Raw genomic sequence first — 20,010 nt, forward strand, 5'->3', positions numbered from 1 at the left:
CTAGAATATTTTTAAAACCCAGACCTTTCTGCCCCACTAGAATGTTTTTAAACCTCAGACCTTTCTGCCCCACTAGAATGTTTCTAAACCTCAGACCTTTCTGCCCCACTAGAATGTTTCTAAACCTCAGACCTTTCTGCCCCACTAGAATGTTTTTAAACCTCAGACCTTTCTGCCCCACTAGAATGTTTTTAAACCTCAGACCTTTCTGCCCCACTAGAATGTTTCTAAACCTCAGACCTTTCTGCCCCAGTAGAATGTTTTTAAACCTCAGACCTTTCTGCCCCACTAGAATGTTTTTAAACCCCAGACCTTTCTGCTCCACTAGAACATTTTTAAAACCCAGAATATTTTTTTGTTTTCCCTCAGCTCCCAGAAGGACAGGCTCAGGGACAGGGACAAAGCCAACAGCTTATTTTTAGAACATTTTACTAAGATTTTTACAGTCGTCTGTAAAATCATCTTGGCTGACCTGCTCTCTCACAGTGAGGGGACTGTCTATCACTGTCCTAGACCACACACACACACATAAACATGCACAATCACGCATACATACAAAACAAACACACACAAACAGACACACAGATCTCCTCTCTGAATTTATCCTCTAATCTGTGTTGACTGGTGCAATCTAAAGCCAGTTATTCTGTGAAAACAAAGGAAGAACTGTTTGGAAAGGGTTCATTCTCTTAATAAGACTCCCCGTGTCTGAAGGCTCCATTGGGTTATTAAGACACTGCAATCCTCACACCTCTCTGTGAATGACTCCAGGGCAAAGCATTCAACAACCTGGCTGACTTCCCTCACCAGGAAAAAAGACACGTCTTTAAGACTCTTTGTACAACTGTCTTTCCTCTTTAGTTTACTTCCTCTTCACGCTTCAATTTCACCTTGCTATAATAAGGACTTGAGGCATCCTGCTGGATCTATTGACCTTACTGTCAGGCTGCTGCTTTGATCAACTCTACAGAGTACTGACTCACTGGTTAAGCATGGAGGAGTCCTCCTCATCATGCACTACATGATTACACCCCCAACATGTCATCCTCACGTGAGATCACCATACCATGGTTTAGTCATAAATAGTAAATAGTTGTGAGTAGACAATCTTTTTGAGGTTTCTGTTATTTTACTCCCCAACGGGCTCGGGAGAGGCGAAGGTCGAGTCATACGTCCTCCGAAACACGACCCGCCAAAATGCGCTTCTTAACACCCGCTCGCTTAACCCAGCCGAACCAATGTGTCGGAGGAAACACGGCCGGTAATTGCACAGCCTGGGATTGAACCCCAGTCTGTAGTGATGCTGCAACACTGTGAAGCAGTGCCTTAGACCGTTGCGCCACTCGGGAGGCCCCTTTTTGAGGTTTCTTATAGATGCTAACTGTCCTGTTTTGTTTATATGGGATTTACTGGCAGGGTAGCCTAGTGGTTAGAGCGTTGGACTAGTAACCGGAAGATTGCAAGTTCAAATCACCGAGCTGACAAGGTACAAATTTGTCGTTCTGCCCCTGAACAGGCAGTTAACCCACTGTTCCTAGGCCGTCATTGAAAATAAGAATTTGTTCTTAATTAACTGTTCTGCTCCATTAATATGAACTTGGCTGAAGCTGAGTGGAGTCAATCGATGCTGCCACAGGGACCATTCCTAGAACACTAGGGAACACTAGAACAGGAACATAAGAACATTAGGCCTCATCCCCCTATCTGAGATACAGTACCTACTGCAGCCCTCAATCCTCCACACACAACACCCATTCTGCCAGTCACATTCTGTTAAAAGTCCCCAAAGCGCACACATCCCTGGGTCGCTCCTCTTTCCAGTTCACTGCAGCTAGCGACTGGAACGAGCTGCAGAAAACACTCAAACTGGACAGTTTTATCTCCATCTTATCTTCATTCAAAGACTCAATCATGGACACTCTTACTGATGGTTGTGGCTGCTTCGCGTGATGTATTGTTCTCTCTACCTTCTTGCCCTTTGTGCTGTTGCCTGTGCCCAATAATGTTTGTACCATGTTGTATTGCTATGTTTTTACCATGTTGTTGTGTTATGTGTTGCTGCCATGCTATGTTTTGTGGTGTCTCGCTTGTTGTGATGTGCGTTTTGTCCTATATTTTTATTTGATTCTGTATTTTTAATCCCAGCCCCCGTCACCTAAGGAGGCCTTTTGTTAGGTAGTCTTTAATAAAGGTTAAATAAGATAATCTTGTAACGGCCGTTGGCGGTGGAAGAAGGTGAGGACCAAGGTGCAGCGTGGTATGTGTCCATATTTATTAAATGAACACGGAAATAACAAAGAGAAACGACCGAAAATAGTTCTGGCTGGTGCAGACACACAACAGAAAACAGAAAACAATCACCCACGAAACACAATAGAAAACAGGCTCCCTAAATATGGTTCTCAATCAGGGACAACGATTGACAGCTGCCTCTGATAGAGAACCATACCAGGCCAAACACAGAAATAGCAAATCATAGAAAAACGAACATAGACAACCCACACAACTCACGCCCTGACCACACTAAAACAAAGACATAACAAAATAACTAAGGTCAGAACGTGACAAATCAGAGATTATCAGAGATAATGTGGAATAATACTGCTGTGAAGTTCTGCATTCTGCCAAGCTGTTTCTTCTCCCCAGACTCCCATAACATGGCTGTAGTCAGTGTGATCATTCATCTTGGTGTGAAACCAGGTCTGTGTTGGCTCAGTCAGTATATACAGTATTCTAAATCACTGCTATGGGTCCTGGGTCCAGATGACTCCAGTGCCTGTTATATAACTCCAGGCCAGGCTGCTGGTAATCATCCAGAAGATTTGTATTTTTTCTGTCTTTGTTTAACTCATCTCTGTTCCACCCTAGGCACATCACATCGCTCCCAGCTGCCTTCCCAAACCCAGGCCCATTCCGTCTTCCCTCTCTCTCCCCTTCGCTCACTCTTTCTGTCTCGCTCTCTTTCTCTCCCCAGCCTCACTCTCCCCCCTCTCCATCTCTCCCCAACCTCTCTCTTGCTCGTCCACCCTCAACCCTTTTCTCCTCTCTTTGTCCTCTGCCAGTGACCTTAGACAGCCTCTCTACTATTTTACTACAATGCTCCCAGGCTTACACACACACACACACACACACACACACACACACACACACACACACACACACACACACACACACACACACACACACACACACACACACACACACACACACACACACACACACACACACACAATTGATGATGAGGGAGAATGGGGTATCACCTGTAGAACTGTAAACAGAACAGAGGCAGAACTTAGTCTGAGGGCGAGCATGTTGAAATCAGACAGTCCATCTCTTACTGATGTGTTCATGATCACATCTATGTATGGTTTCAGTCAAGGTCATGAGGGGGAAAGAGGGTGAAGAGGACCGAGGAAAGGGGAAGTCTAGTAGAGGGTGTGTGTGTGAGTGAGGGTGGTTGAGGAGTAAAGTGATAGCTGGTCAGAGAAGATGACCTGCAACAGATCAGGAAACAGGGATGACAGGACAGATCTATAGATTCTATACAGAACTACATGACACATTCCCTACATAGTGCACTACTTTTGACCAGAGCCATATGGGCCATGGTTAAAAGTAGTGCCCTACATAGGAGAGTATAGTGTAATGGGTGAAGGATCCCCGACTGGATGGAGATATTGTTGCTGTGGCCTCAATAGAAAACAGGTGTTCTCTCCAAGTTGGCCTATATTCAGTAAAGGCACTGTGTGCGCTCGTTTGTGTTTTCCATGGAATGTGACCAGGACATTCAGCATTTTGATCCATTTAGCGACCTTAAAATGCTATAAAAGACAGCAGGTCTGGACTGTGTTGATGTGTCAGTAGTGGATGCACTCAGAACTTGGAACTCCTGGAAAACTTGTTTCCATGTCATTATACTGTTATTCACTCCCCCTCCTCTCATTGGCCAGCACGGTCCGATCTATGACATCATGTGTTATATTTACTAGCCAGTCGTCATGTGTAGCTTTATAAAGAACTCCTCCTGACCAGAGCATGAAACATTCCACACAGGGTAAGATGGAAAATAACTTGTGGTTTCCTGAGTCCACAGACCAGCCAGACTGTTTGACAGGGGAAGAAAAACTGTCAGAGGTTTTAAAAAGACTCTCTCCTAAATATTCAGTCATTAGAGAGACTATTCTTCATTAGGCCTGGGAGAAGATGTGAGAAACTACAACTAGAAAACCTTCATCAGTAACATTGTATTTAAACTTTTGTCATTTAAAATGCCACATTACTTCTGATGACTCCTATCCTGGATAAAACCATGAGCATGGCCGGGAAATCCACATCATTATAAGAATTAATGACCAAATATTTGGACAACCCTACTCATTCCAGGGTTTTATATTGTAGAATAAATAGTGAAGACATCAACACTATGAAATAACTCATATGAAATCATATTGGATCATTGCTATTCTAACTTCCGCGATGCATATAAGGCCCTCCCCCGCCCTCCTTTCGGAAAAGCTGACCACGACTCCATTTTGTTGCTCCCTGCCTACAGACAGAAGCTAAAACAAGAAGCTCCCACGCTGAGGTCTGTTCAACGCTGGTCCGACCAATCTGATTCCACGCTCCAAGACTGCTTCCATCACGTGGACTGGGATATGTTTCGTATTGCGTCAGACAACAACATTGACGAATACGCTGATTCGGTGAGCAAGTTCATTAAAACGTGCGTTGAAGATGTCGTTCCCATAGCAACAATTAAAACATTCCCAAACCAGAAACCGTGAATTGATGGCAGCATTCGCGTGAAACTGAAAGCGTGAACCACTGCTTTTAATCAGGGCAAGGTGACCAGAAACATGACTGAATACAAACAGTGTAGCTATTCCCTCCGCAAGGCAATCAAACAAGCTAAGTGTCATTACAGAGACAAAGTAGAATCGCAATTCAACGGCTCAGACACAAAAAGAAAACCAGCCCAGTCACGGACCAGGATGCCTTGCTCCCAGGCAGACGAAATAACTTTTTTGCCCGCTTTGAGGACAATACAGTGCCACTGACACGGCCCGCAACCAAAACATGCAGACTCTCCTTCACTGCAGCCGAGGTGAGTAAAACATTTAAACGTGTTAACCCTCGCAAGCATCCCCAGCCACGCCCTCAGAGCATGCGCAGACCAGCTGGCTGGTGTGTTTACGGACATATTCAATCGATCCCTATCCCAGTCTGCTGTTCCCACATGCTTCAAGAGGGCCACCATTGTTCCTGTTCCCAAGAAAGCTAAGGTAACTGAGCTAAACGACTACCGCCCAGTAGCACTCACTTCCGTCATCATGAAGTGCTTTGAGAGACTAGTCAAGGACCATATCACCTCCACCCTACCTGACACCCTAGACCCACTCCAATTTGCTTACCGCCCAAATAGGTCCACAGACGATGCAATCTCAACCACACTGCCCTAACCCATCTGGACAAGAGGAATACCTATGTGAGAATGCTGTTCATCGACTACAGCTCAGCTTTTAACACCATAGTACCCTCCAAACTCGTCATCAAGCTCGAGACCCCGGGTCTCGACCCCACCGTGTGCAACTGGGTACTGGACTTCCTGACGGGCCGCCCCCAGGTGGTGAGGGTAGGCAACAACATCTCCACCCCGCTGATCCTCAACACTGGGGCCCCACAAGGGTGCGTTCTGAGCCCTCTTCTGTACTCCCTGTTCACCCACGACTGCGTGGCCACGCACGCCTCCAACTCAATCATCAAGTTTGCGGACGACACAACAGTGGTAGGCTTGATTACCAACAACGACGAGATGGCCTACAGGGAGGAGGTGAGGGCCCTCGGAGTGTGGTGTCAGGAAAATAACCTCACACTCAACGTCAACAAAACTAAGGAGATGATTGTGGACTTCAGGAAACAGCAGAGGGAACACCCCCCTATCCACATCGATGGAACAGTAGTGGAGAGGGTAGTAAGTTTTAAGTTCCTCGGCATACACATCACAGACAAACTGAATTGGTCCACCCACACAGACGGCATCGTGAAGAAGGCGCAGCAGCGCCTCTTCAACCTCAGGAGGCTGAAGAAATTCAGCTTGTCACCAAAAGCACTCACAAACTTCTACAGATGCACAATCGAGAGCATCCTGGCGGGCTGTATCACTGCCTGGTACGGCAACTGCTCCGCCCACAACCGTAAGGCTCTCCAGAGGGTAGTGAGGTCTGCACAACGCATCACCGGGGGCAAACTACCTGCCCTCCAGGACACCTACACCACCCGATGTCACAGGAAGGCCATAAAGATCATCAAGGACAACAACCACCCGAGCCACTGCCTGTTAACCCAGCTATCATCCAGAAGGCGAGGTCAGTACAGGTGCATCAAAGCTGGGACCGAGAGACTGAAAAACAGCTTCTATCTCAAGGCCATCAGACTGTTAAACAGCCACCACTAACATTGAGTGGCTGCTGCCAACACACTGACTCAACTCCAGCCACTTTAATAATGGGAATTGATGTAAAATATATCACTAGCCACTTTAAACAATGCTACTTAATATAATGTTTACATACCCTACATTATTTCTCATATGTATACGTATATACTGTACTCTATATCATCTACTGCATCTTTATGTAATACATGAATCACTAGCAACTTTAACTATGCCACTTTGTTTACATACACATCTCATATGTATATACTATACTCGATACCATCTACTGCATCTTGCCTATGCCGCTCTGTACCATCACTCATTCATATATCTTTATGTACATATTCTTTATCCCTTTACACTTGTGTGTATAAGGTAGTAGTTTTGGAATTGTTAGCTAGATTACTCGTTGGTTATTACTGCATTGCCGGAACTAGAAGCACAAGCATTTCGCTACACCTGCTAACCATGTGTATGTGACAAATAAAATTTGATTTGATTTTGATTTGCTTTGATATAGTAACCAAAAAAAGTGTTAAACAAATAAAAATATACTTTAGTCAATCTGGAAAATTTCAAGAACTTTGAAAGTTTCTTAAAGTGCAGTTGCAAAAACCATCAAGCGCAATGACGAAACTGGCTTTCATGAGGACTACCATAGGAAAGGAAGACCCAGAATTACCTGCAGTGGATAAATTCATTGGAGTTACCAGCCTCAGAAATTGCAGCTCAACATCAACTGTTCAGAGGAGACTGTGTGATTCAGGCCTTCATGGTCAAATTTCTGCAAAGAAACCACTACTAAAGGACACCAATAAGAAGAAGTGACTTGCTTGGGCCAAGAAACAAAAGCGATGGAAATTAGACTGGTGTAAATCTGTCCTTTGGTCTGATGAGTCCAAATTTGAGATTTTTGGTTTCAACCGCCGTGTGACGCAGAGTACGTGAACAGATGTGCGGTTCCCACCGTGAAGCATGGAGGAGGTGTGATGGTGTGGGGGTGATTTGCTGGTGACACTGTAGGTGATTTATTTACAATTCAAGGCACACAAAGAATGATGTTTCCACCTCCATGCTTCACGGTTGGGATGGTGTTCTTGGGGTTGTACTCATCCTTCTTCTTCCTCCAAACACGGCGAGTGGAGTTTAGACCAAAAAGCTCTATTTTTGTCTAATCAGACCACATGACCTTCTCCCATTCCTTCTCTGGATCATCCAGATGGTCATTGGCATACTTCAGATGGGCCTGGACATGCCCTGGCTTGAGCATGGCTTGACCTTGATTTTAATCCATGACGGCGTAGTGTGTTACTAATGGTTTTCTTTGAGACTGTGGTCCCAGCTCTCTTCAGGTCATTGACCAGGTCCAGCCGTCTAGTTCTGGGCTGATCCCTCACCTTCCTCATGATCATTGACGCCCCACGAGGTGAGATCTTGCATGGAGCCCCAGACCGAGGGTGATTGACCGTCCTCTTGAACTTCTTCCATTTTCTAATAATTGCTCCAACAGTTGTTGCCTTCTCACCAAGCTGCTTGACTATTGTCCTGTAGCCCATCCCAGCCTTTTGCAGGTCTACAATTGTATCCCTGATGTCCTTACACAGCTCTCTGGTCTTGGCCATTGTAGAGAGGTTGGAGTCTGTTTGATTGAGTTTGTGGACAGGTGTCTTTTATACAGGTAACGAGTTCAAACAAGTGCCGTTAATACAGGTAATGAGTGGAGAACAGGAGGGCTTCTTAAAGAAAAACTAACAGGTCTGTGAGAGACGGAATTCTTACTGGTTGGTAGGTGATCAAATACTTATGTCATGCAATAAAAGGCTAATTAATTACTTAAAAATCATACAATGTGATTTTCTGGGTTTTTGTTATAGATTCCGTCTCTCACAGTTGAAGTGTACCTATGATAGAAATGACAGACCTCTACATGCTTTGTAAGTAGGAAAACCTGCAGAATCGGCAGTGTATCAAATACTTGTTCTCCCCACTGTAGGTGTGTGTGTATGCTGCATATGTGCTTCTGCGTGCGTGTGTTGGGATAGGGGGTTGGGGGGTTCAGTGCTAATAAAAGCCAGGAGGTGCAGACAGTAAATGGGTTCCCATGGATTATAGTGCCTAACAGAGCCTTAACAGATCCAGGCTTGACAACATTACATGCCATGTCATTCTCCTCTTGTTTAACAGTGAAGAAACAATAGTCATGTTAGCTTGGCTTGCCAGTTACACTCTCTCTCTCTCGAGGCCACTTTGTAGGCCTTTGAGTGGTCACTCAAAGTCACTATTACGATCCTGAAACTAACAGTCTATTACAGTCTAGTACAATTAAAAGTAACATACTTTAGCAGCAGGCTGACTTACTGTCATACTGTTCATGTTTTGGTGGACTCCAGGAAAAGTAGCTGCTGCTTTTGCAACAGCTAATGGGGATCCTAATAAAATACCAAAACTAATGGTATGTGTGTGTCTTTGTGTGTGTGTGTAGGCTCTCTCTGGAGAACCCTGCTCCTACTCTCTAACCCCCAATTCCTAATTTTAACTTACATTAAGACGACAAGTTGCTGCTCTGGAAAAATAGCATCTTGGGAATATATGTTCAGGAAATGTGCAGTGCATGACTGAGACGGGCCTTTAAGAGTGGGGTGAGGGGGGAGTTGGGGGCGTGTGAGTTCCCTGGTGCGTCTTGTTTCCATTCGGTTGGGAGTGTAATCCCCCCGACTATTGAGGGGGTGTGGCATGGGAACTCATCATCCAATCACAGAGCAAAATCAGCTTCCCCACATCTGGGATTTTCCCACCGTGCAGATCGGACAACATTCCGAACACACACACACACACACACACACACACACACACACACACACACACACACACACACACACACACACACACACACACACACACACACACACACACACACACACACACACACACACACACACACACACACACACGAGAAAGAAAGGGAGAGAGCAAAGAAGTAAACTAGCTCTCTGAGAAGTTGCCAGTTTCTCAACGAGATGAGAAGTGAGTGGATTGTGAAATGGCCTGTCCAAAACAAACATTGAGAGAGTCAGAGAGAAGATGAGGGGAGAGGGGGAAGCCCTGTTCCTGATGATTGATATTTCCTCTCTCTGCATCTTCCTGCTTCCCTCACTCCCCCCACCCCTATAATCGCTCCCTGTCTCAGTCTACCCATAATATTCTACAGAGATAACAACAACCTTTGTTCTGGGTGGTAGAGGGTTTCAAACCAAGGTTGGGGTCAATTCAGTGTGTGTGTGTGTGTGTGTGTGTGTGTGTGTGTGTGTGTGTGTGTGTGTGTGTGTGTGTGTGTGTGTGTGTGTGTGTGTTCCTGCAGGTGGCATTCTGCCCAATGGGGCCTGAACAAGTGGAGCTGAAAATAGTAACAAGCAGGTCACTGCTGAGGAGTTCCATGCATTGCATAGTTATTAGCCTTTAAAGAGAGAGCAACAGTGTGTTGTTCTCCAGTAAGATATAGCCTGATACTGACCCTGCAGTGTGTGGTTCTCCAGTATGACATAGCCTGGTGCTGACCCTGCAGTGTGTGGTTCTCCAGTATGATATAGCCTGGTGCTGACCCTGCAGTGTGTGGTTCTCCAGTATGACATAGTCTGGTGCTGACCCTGCAGTGTGTGGTTCTCCAGTATGATATAGCCTGGTGCTGACCCTGCAGTGTGTGGTTCTCCAGTATGACATATCCTGGTGCTGACCCTACAGTGTGTTGTTCTCCAGTAAGATATAGCCTGGAGCTGACCCTGCAGTGTGTTGTTCTCCAGTACGATATAGCCTGGGGCTGACTCTGCAGTGTGTTGTTATCCAGTATGATATAGCCTGGTGCTGACCCTGCAGTGTGTTGTTCTCCAGTATGATATAGCCTGGTACTGATCCTGCAGTGTGTTCTCCAGTATGATATAGCCTGGTGCTGACCCTTCAGTGTGTTGTTCTCCAGTATGATATAGCCTGGTGCTGACAATGCAGTGTGTTGTTCTCCAGTATGATATAGCCTGGTACTGATCCTGCAGTGTTTTGTTCTCCAGTATGATATAGCCTGGTGCTGACCCTGCAGTGTGTTGTTCTCCAGTATGATATAGACTGGTGCTGACCCTTCAGTGTGTTTTTCTCCAGTATGATATAGCCTGGTGCTGACCCTGCAGTGTGTTGTTCTCCAGTAAGATATAGCCTGGAGCTGACCCTGCAGTGTCAATCAGCCTGAACCCTATACCAGGGCAGAGAAATGAGCAGTGAATATCCTGGTGGAAATTAAGTAATGTTATCCCAGCTGGACCTGGAGAGAGGGAGAAAGAGAGAGTGGAGACAAAGTTGAGCCCAAAAACTACCATGGGATTTGCGTGAACAGCAACCGTAGGAAAATCCTCTGCATTATCATTAACAGCAGACTCGTACATTTCAATGTACGAGAAAACAATGTACTAAGCAAATGTCAAATGAGATTTTTGCCAAATTACAGTACGACAGACCACGTATTCACCCTGCACACCCTAATTGACAAACTAACAAAGCAAAGGCAAAGTCTTCTCATGCTTTGTTGATTTCAAAAAAGCTTTTGAGAATTTGGCATGAAGGCCTGCTATTGAAATTGATGGAAAGTGGTGTTGGGGGAAAAATATACAACATTATAAAATCCATGTACACAAACAACAAGTGTGCGGTTAAAATTGGCAAAAAACGCACACATTTCTTTCCACAAGGCCGGGGGGTGAGACAGGGATGCAGCTTAAGCCCCACCCTATCAATGAATTGGTGAGGGCACTAGAACAGTCTGCAGCACCCGGCCTCACCCTACTAGTATCTGAAGTCATATGTCTACTGTTTGCTGATGATCTGGTGCCTCAACCATGGAAGGCCTAAAGCAGCACCTAGATCTTCTGCACGGATTCTGTCAGACCTGGGCCCTGACAGTAAATCTCAGTAAGACAAAAATATGTGTTAAAAAAAGGTCCAGTTGCCAGGACCACAAATACAAATTCCATCTGGACACCGTTGCCCAAGAGCACACAAAAAACTATACATACCTTGGCCTAAACATCAGTGCCACAGGTAACCTCCACAAAGCTGTGAACAATCTGAGAGATGAGGCAAGAAGGGCTTCTATGCCATCAAAAGGAACATAAAATGTGACATACCAATTAGGATCTGGCTACAAATACTTGAATCAGTTATTGAACCCATTGTCCTTTTTGGTTGTGAGGTCTGGGGTCCGCTCACCAACCAAGAACTCACAAAATGGGACAGACACCAAATTGAGACTGCATGCAGAATTCTGCAAAAATATCCTCTGTGTACAACGTAACACACCAAATAATGCATGCAGAGCAGAATTAGGCTGATACCCACTAATTATCAAAATCCAGAAAAGAGACGTTAAATTCTACAACCACCTAAAAGGAAGCGATTCCCAAACCTTCCATAACAAAACCATCACCTACAGAGAAATTAACCTGGAGAAGAACCCCCTAAGCAAGCTGGTACTGGGGCTCTGTTCACATACACAAACAGGCCCCACAGAGCCCCAGGACAGCAACACAATTAAACCAAACCAAATCGTGAGAAAACAAAAAGAGAATACTGAGCAAACTAGAATGCTATTTGGCCCTAAACAGAGAGTACACAGTGGCAGAATACCTGACCACTGTTACTGACCCAAAATTAAGGAAATATTTTAATTATCTACAGACTCAGTGAGCATAGCCTTGCTATTGAGAAAGGCAGCCGAAGGCCACACACTGCCCACAAAATGAGGTGGAAATTGAGCAGCACTTCCTGACCTCCTGACAAATGTATGACATTAGACACATATTTCAAATCAAATTCGATTTGTCACATACACATGGTTAGCAGATGTTAATGTGAGAGTAGCGAAATACTTGTGCTTCTAGTTCCGACAATGCAGTAATAACCAACAAGTAATCTAACTAACAATTCCAAAACTACTGTCTTATACACACGTGTAGGGGGCTAAAGAATATTTACATAAACATATGAATGAGTGATGGTACAGAGCGGCATAGGCAAGATACAGTAGATGGTATAGAGTACAGTATATACATATGAGATGTGTATGTAAACAAAGTGGCATAGTTAAAGTTGCTAGTGATTCATGTATTACATAAAGATGCAGTAGATGATATAGAGTACAGTATATACATATACATATGAGATGAGTAATGTAGGGTATGTAAACATTATATTAAGTAGCATTGTTTAAAGTGGCTAGTGATATATTTTACATCAATTCCCATTATTAAAGTGGCTGGAGTTGAGTCAGTGTGTTGGCAGCAGCCACTCAATGTTAGTGGTGGCTGTTTAACAGTCTGATGGCCTTGAGATAGAAGCCGTTTTTCAGTCTCTCGGCCCCAGCTTTGATGCACCTGTACTGACCTCGCCTTCTGGGTGATAGCGGGGTGAACAGGCAGTGGCTCGGGTGGTTGTTGTCCTTGATGATCTTTATGGCCTTCCTGTAACATCGGGTGGTGTAGGTGTCCTGGAGGGCAGGTAGTTTGCCCCCGGTGATGCGTTGTGCAGACCTCACTACCCTCTGGAGAGCCTTATGGTTGTGGGCGGAGCAGTTGCCGTACCAGGCGGTGATACAGCCCAGCAGGATGCTCTCGATTGTGCATCTGTAGAAGTTTGTGAGTGCTTTTGGTGACAAGCCAAATTTCTTCAGCCTCCTGAGGTTGAAGAGGCGCTGCTGCGCTTTCTTCACGATGCGGTCTGTGTGGGTGGACCAATTCAGTTTGTCTGTGATGTGTATGCCGAGGAACTTAAAACTTACTACCCTCTCCACTACTGTTCCATCGATGTGGATAAGGGGGTGTTCCCTCTGCTGTTTCCTGAAGTCCACAATCATCTCCTTAGTTTTGTTGACGTTGAGTGTGAGGTTATTTTCCTGACACCACACTCCGAGGGCCCTCACCTCCTCCCTGTAGGCCGTCTCGTCGTTGTTGGTAATCAAGCCTACCACTGTTGTGTCGTCCGTAAACTTGATGATTGAGTTGGAGGCGTGCGTGGCCACGCAGTCGTGGGTGAACAGGGAGTACAGGAGAGGGCTCAGAACGCACCCTTGTGGGGCCCCAGTGTTGAGGATCAGCGGGGTAGAGATGTTGTTGCCTACCCTCACCACCTGGGGGCGGCCCGTCAGGAAGTCCAGTACCCAGTTGCACAGGGCGGGGTCGAGACCCAGGGTCTCGAGCTTGATGACGAGCTTGGAGGGTACTATGGTGTTAAATGCCGAGCTGTAGTCGATGAACAGCATTCTTGTAACGGTTTTCTAGGTGTGGTGAAGGAGAGTCGGACCAAAATGCAGCGTGTAGATTGCGATCCATGTTTAATGGAAAAAACACACGAAACACGAATCAATACAAAACACTACAAAAACAATAAACGTAACTAAAACCGAAAACAGCCTATACTTGTGTCAACTAACACAGAACAAGGACATCAGGACACTAAGGACAATCACCCACAACACAACCAAAGAATATGGCTGCCTAAATATGGTTCCCAATCAGAGACAATGATAAACACCTGACTCTGATTGAGAACCACTCCAGACAGCCATAGACTCTGCTAGATCACCCCACTAGCTACAATCCCACTATATACCAAAACCCCAAGACAAAACACACCACAATACAAAAACCCCATGCCACACCCTAGCCTGACCCAATACATACAGATAAACACAAAATAGTTCGACCAGGGCGTGACAGAACCCCCCCCCCCTAAGGTGCAAGGTGCGGACTCCGAACGCACCTCAAAACAACAGGGAGGGTCCGGGTGGGCGTCTGTCCATGGTGGCGGCTCAGGCACGGGACGCGGACCCCACTCAGTCAATGTCCCAGTCCCCTCTCCTCGCGTCCCTGAATAGTCCACCCTAGCCGCCGACCATGGCCTAGTAGTCCTCACCCAGAACCCCACTGGACTGAGGAGCAGATCGGGACTGAAGGACAGCTCGGGACTGAGGCAGCTCGGGACTGAGGGGAAGCTCGGGAGTGAGAGGAGGCTCGGGAGTGAGAGGAGGCTCGGGAGTGAGAGGAGGCTCGGGAGTGAGAGGAGGCTCGGGAGTGAGAGGAGGCTCGGGAGTGAGAGGAGGCTCGGGAGTGAGAGGAGGCTCGGGAGTGAGAGGAGGCTCGGGAGTGAGAGGAAGCTCAGGAGTGAGAGGAAGCTCAAGCAGGTAGATAGATCTACCAGATCCTGGCTGGCTGGTGGTCTCAGCAGATCCTGGCTGCCTGGCGGATCTGGCGGATTCTAGCTGACTGGCGGATCCTGGCCGACTGGCAGTTCTGGCAGATCTGGAAGAGTCTGGTTGACTGGCAGATCTGGAAGATTCTGGTTGACTGGCAGATCTGGAAGATCCTGGCTGACTGGCGGATCCTGGCGGATCCTGGCTGACTGGCGGATCCTGGCTGACTGGCGGATTCTGGCTGACTGGCGGATCCTGGCCGACTGGCGGATCCAGGCCGACTGGCAGATCCTGGCCGACTGTCAGATCCTGGCCGACTGGCAGTTCTGGCGGCGCTGGGCAGACTAGCGGCACTGGCAGCGCTGGGCAGACTGGCGGCGCTGGGCAGACTGGGGCACTGGCGGCGCTGGGCAGACTTGCGGCGCTGGGCAGACGGGGGGCACTGGGCAGACGGGGGGCACTGGCGGCGCTGGGCAGACTGGCGGCGCTGGGCAGACTGGCGGCGCTGGGCAGACTGGCGGCGCTGGGCAGACTGGCGGCGCTGGGCAGACTGGCGGCGCTGGGCAGACTGGCGGCGCTGGGCAGACTGGCAGCGCTGGGCAGACGGGGGGCACTGGCGGCGCTGGGCAGACTGGCGGCGCTGGGCAGACTGGCGGCGCTGGGCAGACTGGCGGCGCTGGCGGCGCTGGGCAGACTGGCGGCGCTGGGCAGACTGGCGGCGCTGGGCAGACGGGGGGCACTGGTGGCGCTGGGCAGACGGGGGGCACTGGTGGCGCTGGGCAGACTGGCGGTGCTGGGCAGACTGGCGGCGCTGGGCAGACTGGCGGCGCTGGGCAGACTGGCGGCGCTGGGCAGACTGGCGGCGCTGGGCAGACTGAAAGATCTGGCTGCTCCATGCTGACTGTCGACTCTGGCTGCTCCACGCTGACTGGCGGCTCTGGCTGCTCCACGCTGACTGGCGGCTCTGGCTGCTCCATGCTGACTGGCGGCTCTGGCTGCTCCATGTGGGCTGACAGCTCTGGCGGCTTCTTACAGACTGGCAGCTGCTTGCAGACTGACTGCTCCTTACAGGCTGACAGCTCCTTGCATACTGACCTCTCTAGCTGCTTCATGCATACTGACAGCTCTGGCTGCTTCATGCAGACTGACATCTCTGGCTGATCCATGCAGACTGACATCTCTGGCTGATCCATGCAGACTGACATCTCTGGCTGATCCATGCAGACTGACATCTCTGGCTGCTCCATGTGGGCTGACAGCTGTGGCGGCTTCTTACAGACTGGCAGCTCCTTACAGACTGACAGCTCCTTACAGACTGGCAGCTCCTTGCAGACTGGCAGCTCCTTGCAGACTGGCAGCAGACTGGCAGCTCCTTGCAGACTGACAGCTCTGGCTGCTTCATGCAGACTGACAGCTCTGGCTGCTTCATGCAGACTGACAGCTCTGGCTGCTTCATGCAGACTGATAGCTCTGGCTGATCCATGCAGACTGACATCTCTGGCTGATCCATGCAGACTGACATCTCTGGCTGCTCCATGTGGGCTGACAGCTGTGGCGGCTTCTTACAGACTGGCAGCTCCTTACAGACTGACAGCTCCTTACAGACTGGCAGCTCCTTGCAGACTGACAGCTCCTTGCAGACTGGCAGCAGACTGGCAGCTCCTTGCAGACTGACAGCTCTGGCTGCTTCATGCAGACTGACAGCTCTGGCTGCTTCATGCAGACTGACAGCTCTGGCTGATCCATGCAGACTGACATCTCTGGCTGATCCATGCAGACTGACATCTCTGGCTGCTCCATGTGGGCTGACAGCTCTGGCGGCTTCTTACAGACTGGCAGCTCCTTGCAGACTGACAGCTCCTTACAGACTGACAGCTCCTTGCAGACTGACTGTGAGCCTCCCCCCAATACATTTTTGGGGCTGACTCTCGGGCTTCCATCCACTCTGCCGTGCTAGCTCCTCATAATGCCGCCTCTCTGCTTTTGCTGCCTCCAGCTCGGCCTTGGGGCGACAATGATCTCCAGGCTGTTCCCAGGGTCCTTTCCAGTCTAGAATCTCCTCCCAAGTCCATTTTTCCAAGTAGTGCAGCCTCTCCCACTGTTGTTGTTGCCTCTCCTGCTGCTGCTGCCATTGTTGCCTCTCCTGCGGCTCCTGCCTGTTGACACGCTGCTTGGTCCGGTTGTGGTGGGTGATTCTGTAACGGTTTTCTAGGTGTGGTGAAGGAGAGTCGGACCAAAATGCAGCGTGTAGATTGCGATCCATGTTTAATGGAAAAAACACACGAAACACGAATCAATACAAAACACTACAAAAACAATAAACGTAACGAAAACCGAAAACAGCCTATACTTGTGTCAACTAACACAGAACAAGGACATCAGGACACTAAGGACAATCACCCACAACACAACCAAAGAATATGGCTGCCTAAATATGGTTCCCAATCAGAGACAATGATAAACACCTGACTGATTGAGAACCACTCCAGACAGCCATAGACTCTGCTAGATCACCCCACTAGCTACAATCCCACTATATAACAAACCCCCAAGACAAAACACACCACAATACAAAAACCCCATGCCACACCCTGGCCTGACCCAATACATATAGATAAACACAAAATACTTCGACCAGGGCGTGACAATTCTCACATAGGTATTCCTCTTGTCCAGATGGGTTAGGGCAGTGTGCAGTGTGGTTGAGATTCGGGAAAAAAAATCATTACAACACTATATATAGACATAATATTAAATATCTTTATACTTTTGGAACTTTTGTGAGTGTAATGTTTACTGTTAATATTTCATTGTTTATTTAATTTTTGTCTATTATCTATTTCACTTTCTTTGGCAATGTAAACATGTTTTCCATTCCAATAAAGCCCCTTAAATTGAAATAGAGAGAGAGGCAGAGAAAGAGAGGCAGAGAGAGAGAGAGAGGCAGAGAGAGAGAGAGAGAGAGAGGCAGAGAGAGGGGCCAGGTCAGAACTATCCATTATAGAAGCTGTCTGTCAGTTTTCAGATGGTCATTGTGTATTATATATCTGAGAGAATTGTATTACTGTATCACTGCCTGCTGAGGATTAGCTAGGTTGACATTATATGATAGGCTGAACAGGGAATAAGACAGTTATTACACTGTACTTTTACTCATGGCGCCCCCAGGCCATTAACTCCATAAAGCGGTTGATGTTTTTGTATATGAAAGCTATTGAAGACACATGGAGTACTCTACTACAGACTGAACCGGTTGTTGCTCCCTGTCCTCTGTCACAATCATATCTGGAGTTCAACTTAATATGATATTGACACAGCAAAGTCACTATGATGTCTGGTGTGATATTGACACAGCAAAGTCACAATAATGTCTGGTGTGATATTGACACAGCAAAGTCACAATAATGTCTGGTGTGATATTGACACAGCAAAGTCACTATGTCGGGTGTGGTATTGACACAGCAAAGTCACTATGATGTCGGGTGTGGTATTGACACAGCAAAGTCACTATGATGTCGGGTGTGGTATTGACACAGCAAAGTCACTATGATGTCGGGTGTGGTATTGACACAGCAAAGTCACTATGTCTGGTGTGATATTGACACAGCAAAGTCACTATGATGTCGGGTGTGGTATTGACACAGCAAAGTCACTATGATGTCGGGTGTGGTATTGACACAGCAAAGTCACTGATGTCGGGTGTGGTATTGACACAGCAAAGTCACTGATGTCGGGTGTGGTATTGACACAGCAAAGTCACTATGATGTCGGGTGTGGTATTGACACAGCAAAGTCACTATGATGTCGGGTGTGGTATTGACACAGCAAAGTCACTATGATGTCGGGTGTGGTATTGACACAGCAAAGTCACTATGATGTCGGGTGTGGTATTGACACAGCAAAGTCACTATGATGTCGGGTGTGGTATTGACACAGCAAAGTCACTATGATGTCGGGTGTGGTATTGACACAGCAAAGTCACTATGATGTCGGGTGTGGTATTGACACAGCAAAGTCACTATGATGTCGGGTGTGGTATTGACACAGCAAAGTCACTATGATGTCGGGTGTGGTATTGACACAGCAAAGTCACTATGATGTCGGGTGTGGTATTGACACAGCAAAGTCACTATGATGTCGGGTGTGGTATTGACACAGCAAAGTCAATAAGGTTAACCTTTCCTCTCCTTCAGGGGGGTTTGACCTCTGATAGGTTTGTGTATCAGAAACATAAAGACACTTCATTTTAACTCGCTTGTTTAAATTGTATTTTTACATAAAACCCGACATCTTTATGAATCCATTTTGATGTAGCCCTAATTCCAATTTTCCTGTAACATTCCATGGTCATTACCTATTAGTCACAAGAGTGAATGCTCTGTTAAGTGTAGTGAAAGTGAGAGTAGCCTGGTGAGTGAGAGGGAAGAAGAGAGGGAGGGAAGTGGAGGGGTGAAAGATAGAGGTAGGGAGAGAGCGCTGCTAGTATAGTCTATCTATGCATACAGACTGACCGTCACCGTGGTGGAAACTTCAAACAGCCACACATCTGCTCCTGGCTTTGTCTGGCACGGGGGCTGCCGAATCGTCCGGTCGATCCTTTTCTAGGGAGTGAGTTAAATATAGTTTAACTGAATGACTTGGCAAAGATGGATACTTAATACGGAACGTCTGTTCGTTGGTTAAATGTATGGCTGGTTAATTAATGGTTACACTCTGTGGCAGTAACTCAGTACTAATCAGGCGAGGAAGCATCGCCGCGAGCGCAGGTGGTAAATCCAGGTGAATGAACCAATAATTGGTTCATGAGGACCGGGATTTGATTTATTATGGTGGACTCACGGATTTACTATGACAACTAAGAGCAAGTCGATGAAACTGAAGCTGCGGCGGTGTTTCAGTGAGACGCTGCGCGATTCCACGTCGAAAGCCTGGGATCTACTATGGAAAAATGTCAGGGATCGAAGACTCGCAGGTCAGTCTCCAAAAAGTATCGGTGTAGTATTGAATACACACAATATTTATTTGATTTTATTTGTTGTAAAAAAATACCCATTCTTAATTTTGTTATATTTAAAAAATATATTTGACAGATTTGAGCACAGAACGGTTTCTAACATGGTTTTATTAAACAAGTAGTTTAATAAGCCCACTAAATTACAAATCTGGCCGTTGTAAGATTCATTGACTCTTGAAGAATATATCTTATAAATGCCTCATATTAGCTTTGTTCAACTGCCACACCGCATCAGAACCCAACATATAGGCTTGTTTTACTGCAATGTCTGTTAACAAAGTTAATGTCAACAAAAACGATATAGCCTCAAAACATGGTTACAACTATAATTGATAT

General features: G+C 47.0%; 1 protein-coding gene across 2 annotated transcripts in view; it reads left to right on the forward strand.

Moving 5' to 3' along the window:
- The window catches only part of LOC123992837 (stAR-related lipid transfer protein 13-like), a 112,200-nt gene that overhangs the window by 43,735 nt on the left and 48,455 nt on the right, over positions 1 to 20,010 (forward strand). The window contains exon 1 of one of the 2 annotated variants that reach the window (XM_046294392.1): positions 19,185 to 19,632. The exons of the other annotated variant lie outside the window; for it this stretch is intronic. Coding sequence (XP_046150348.1) covers positions 19,509 to 19,632 — 124 coding nt within the window. The 5' untranslated portion in view covers positions 19,185 to 19,508. Of the gene's footprint in view, positions 1 to 19,184; positions 19,633 to 20,010 lie in introns of those variants that run through there. 2 annotated transcript variants of the gene reach the window in all.

Source organism: Oncorhynchus gorbuscha, linkage group LG13 (assembly GCF_021184085.1).
Source record: "Oncorhynchus gorbuscha isolate QuinsamMale2020 ecotype Even-year linkage group LG13, OgorEven_v1.0, whole genome shotgun sequence".
NCBI classification, from domain to species: Eukaryota; Metazoa; Chordata; class Actinopteri; order Salmoniformes; family Salmonidae; genus Oncorhynchus; species Oncorhynchus gorbuscha.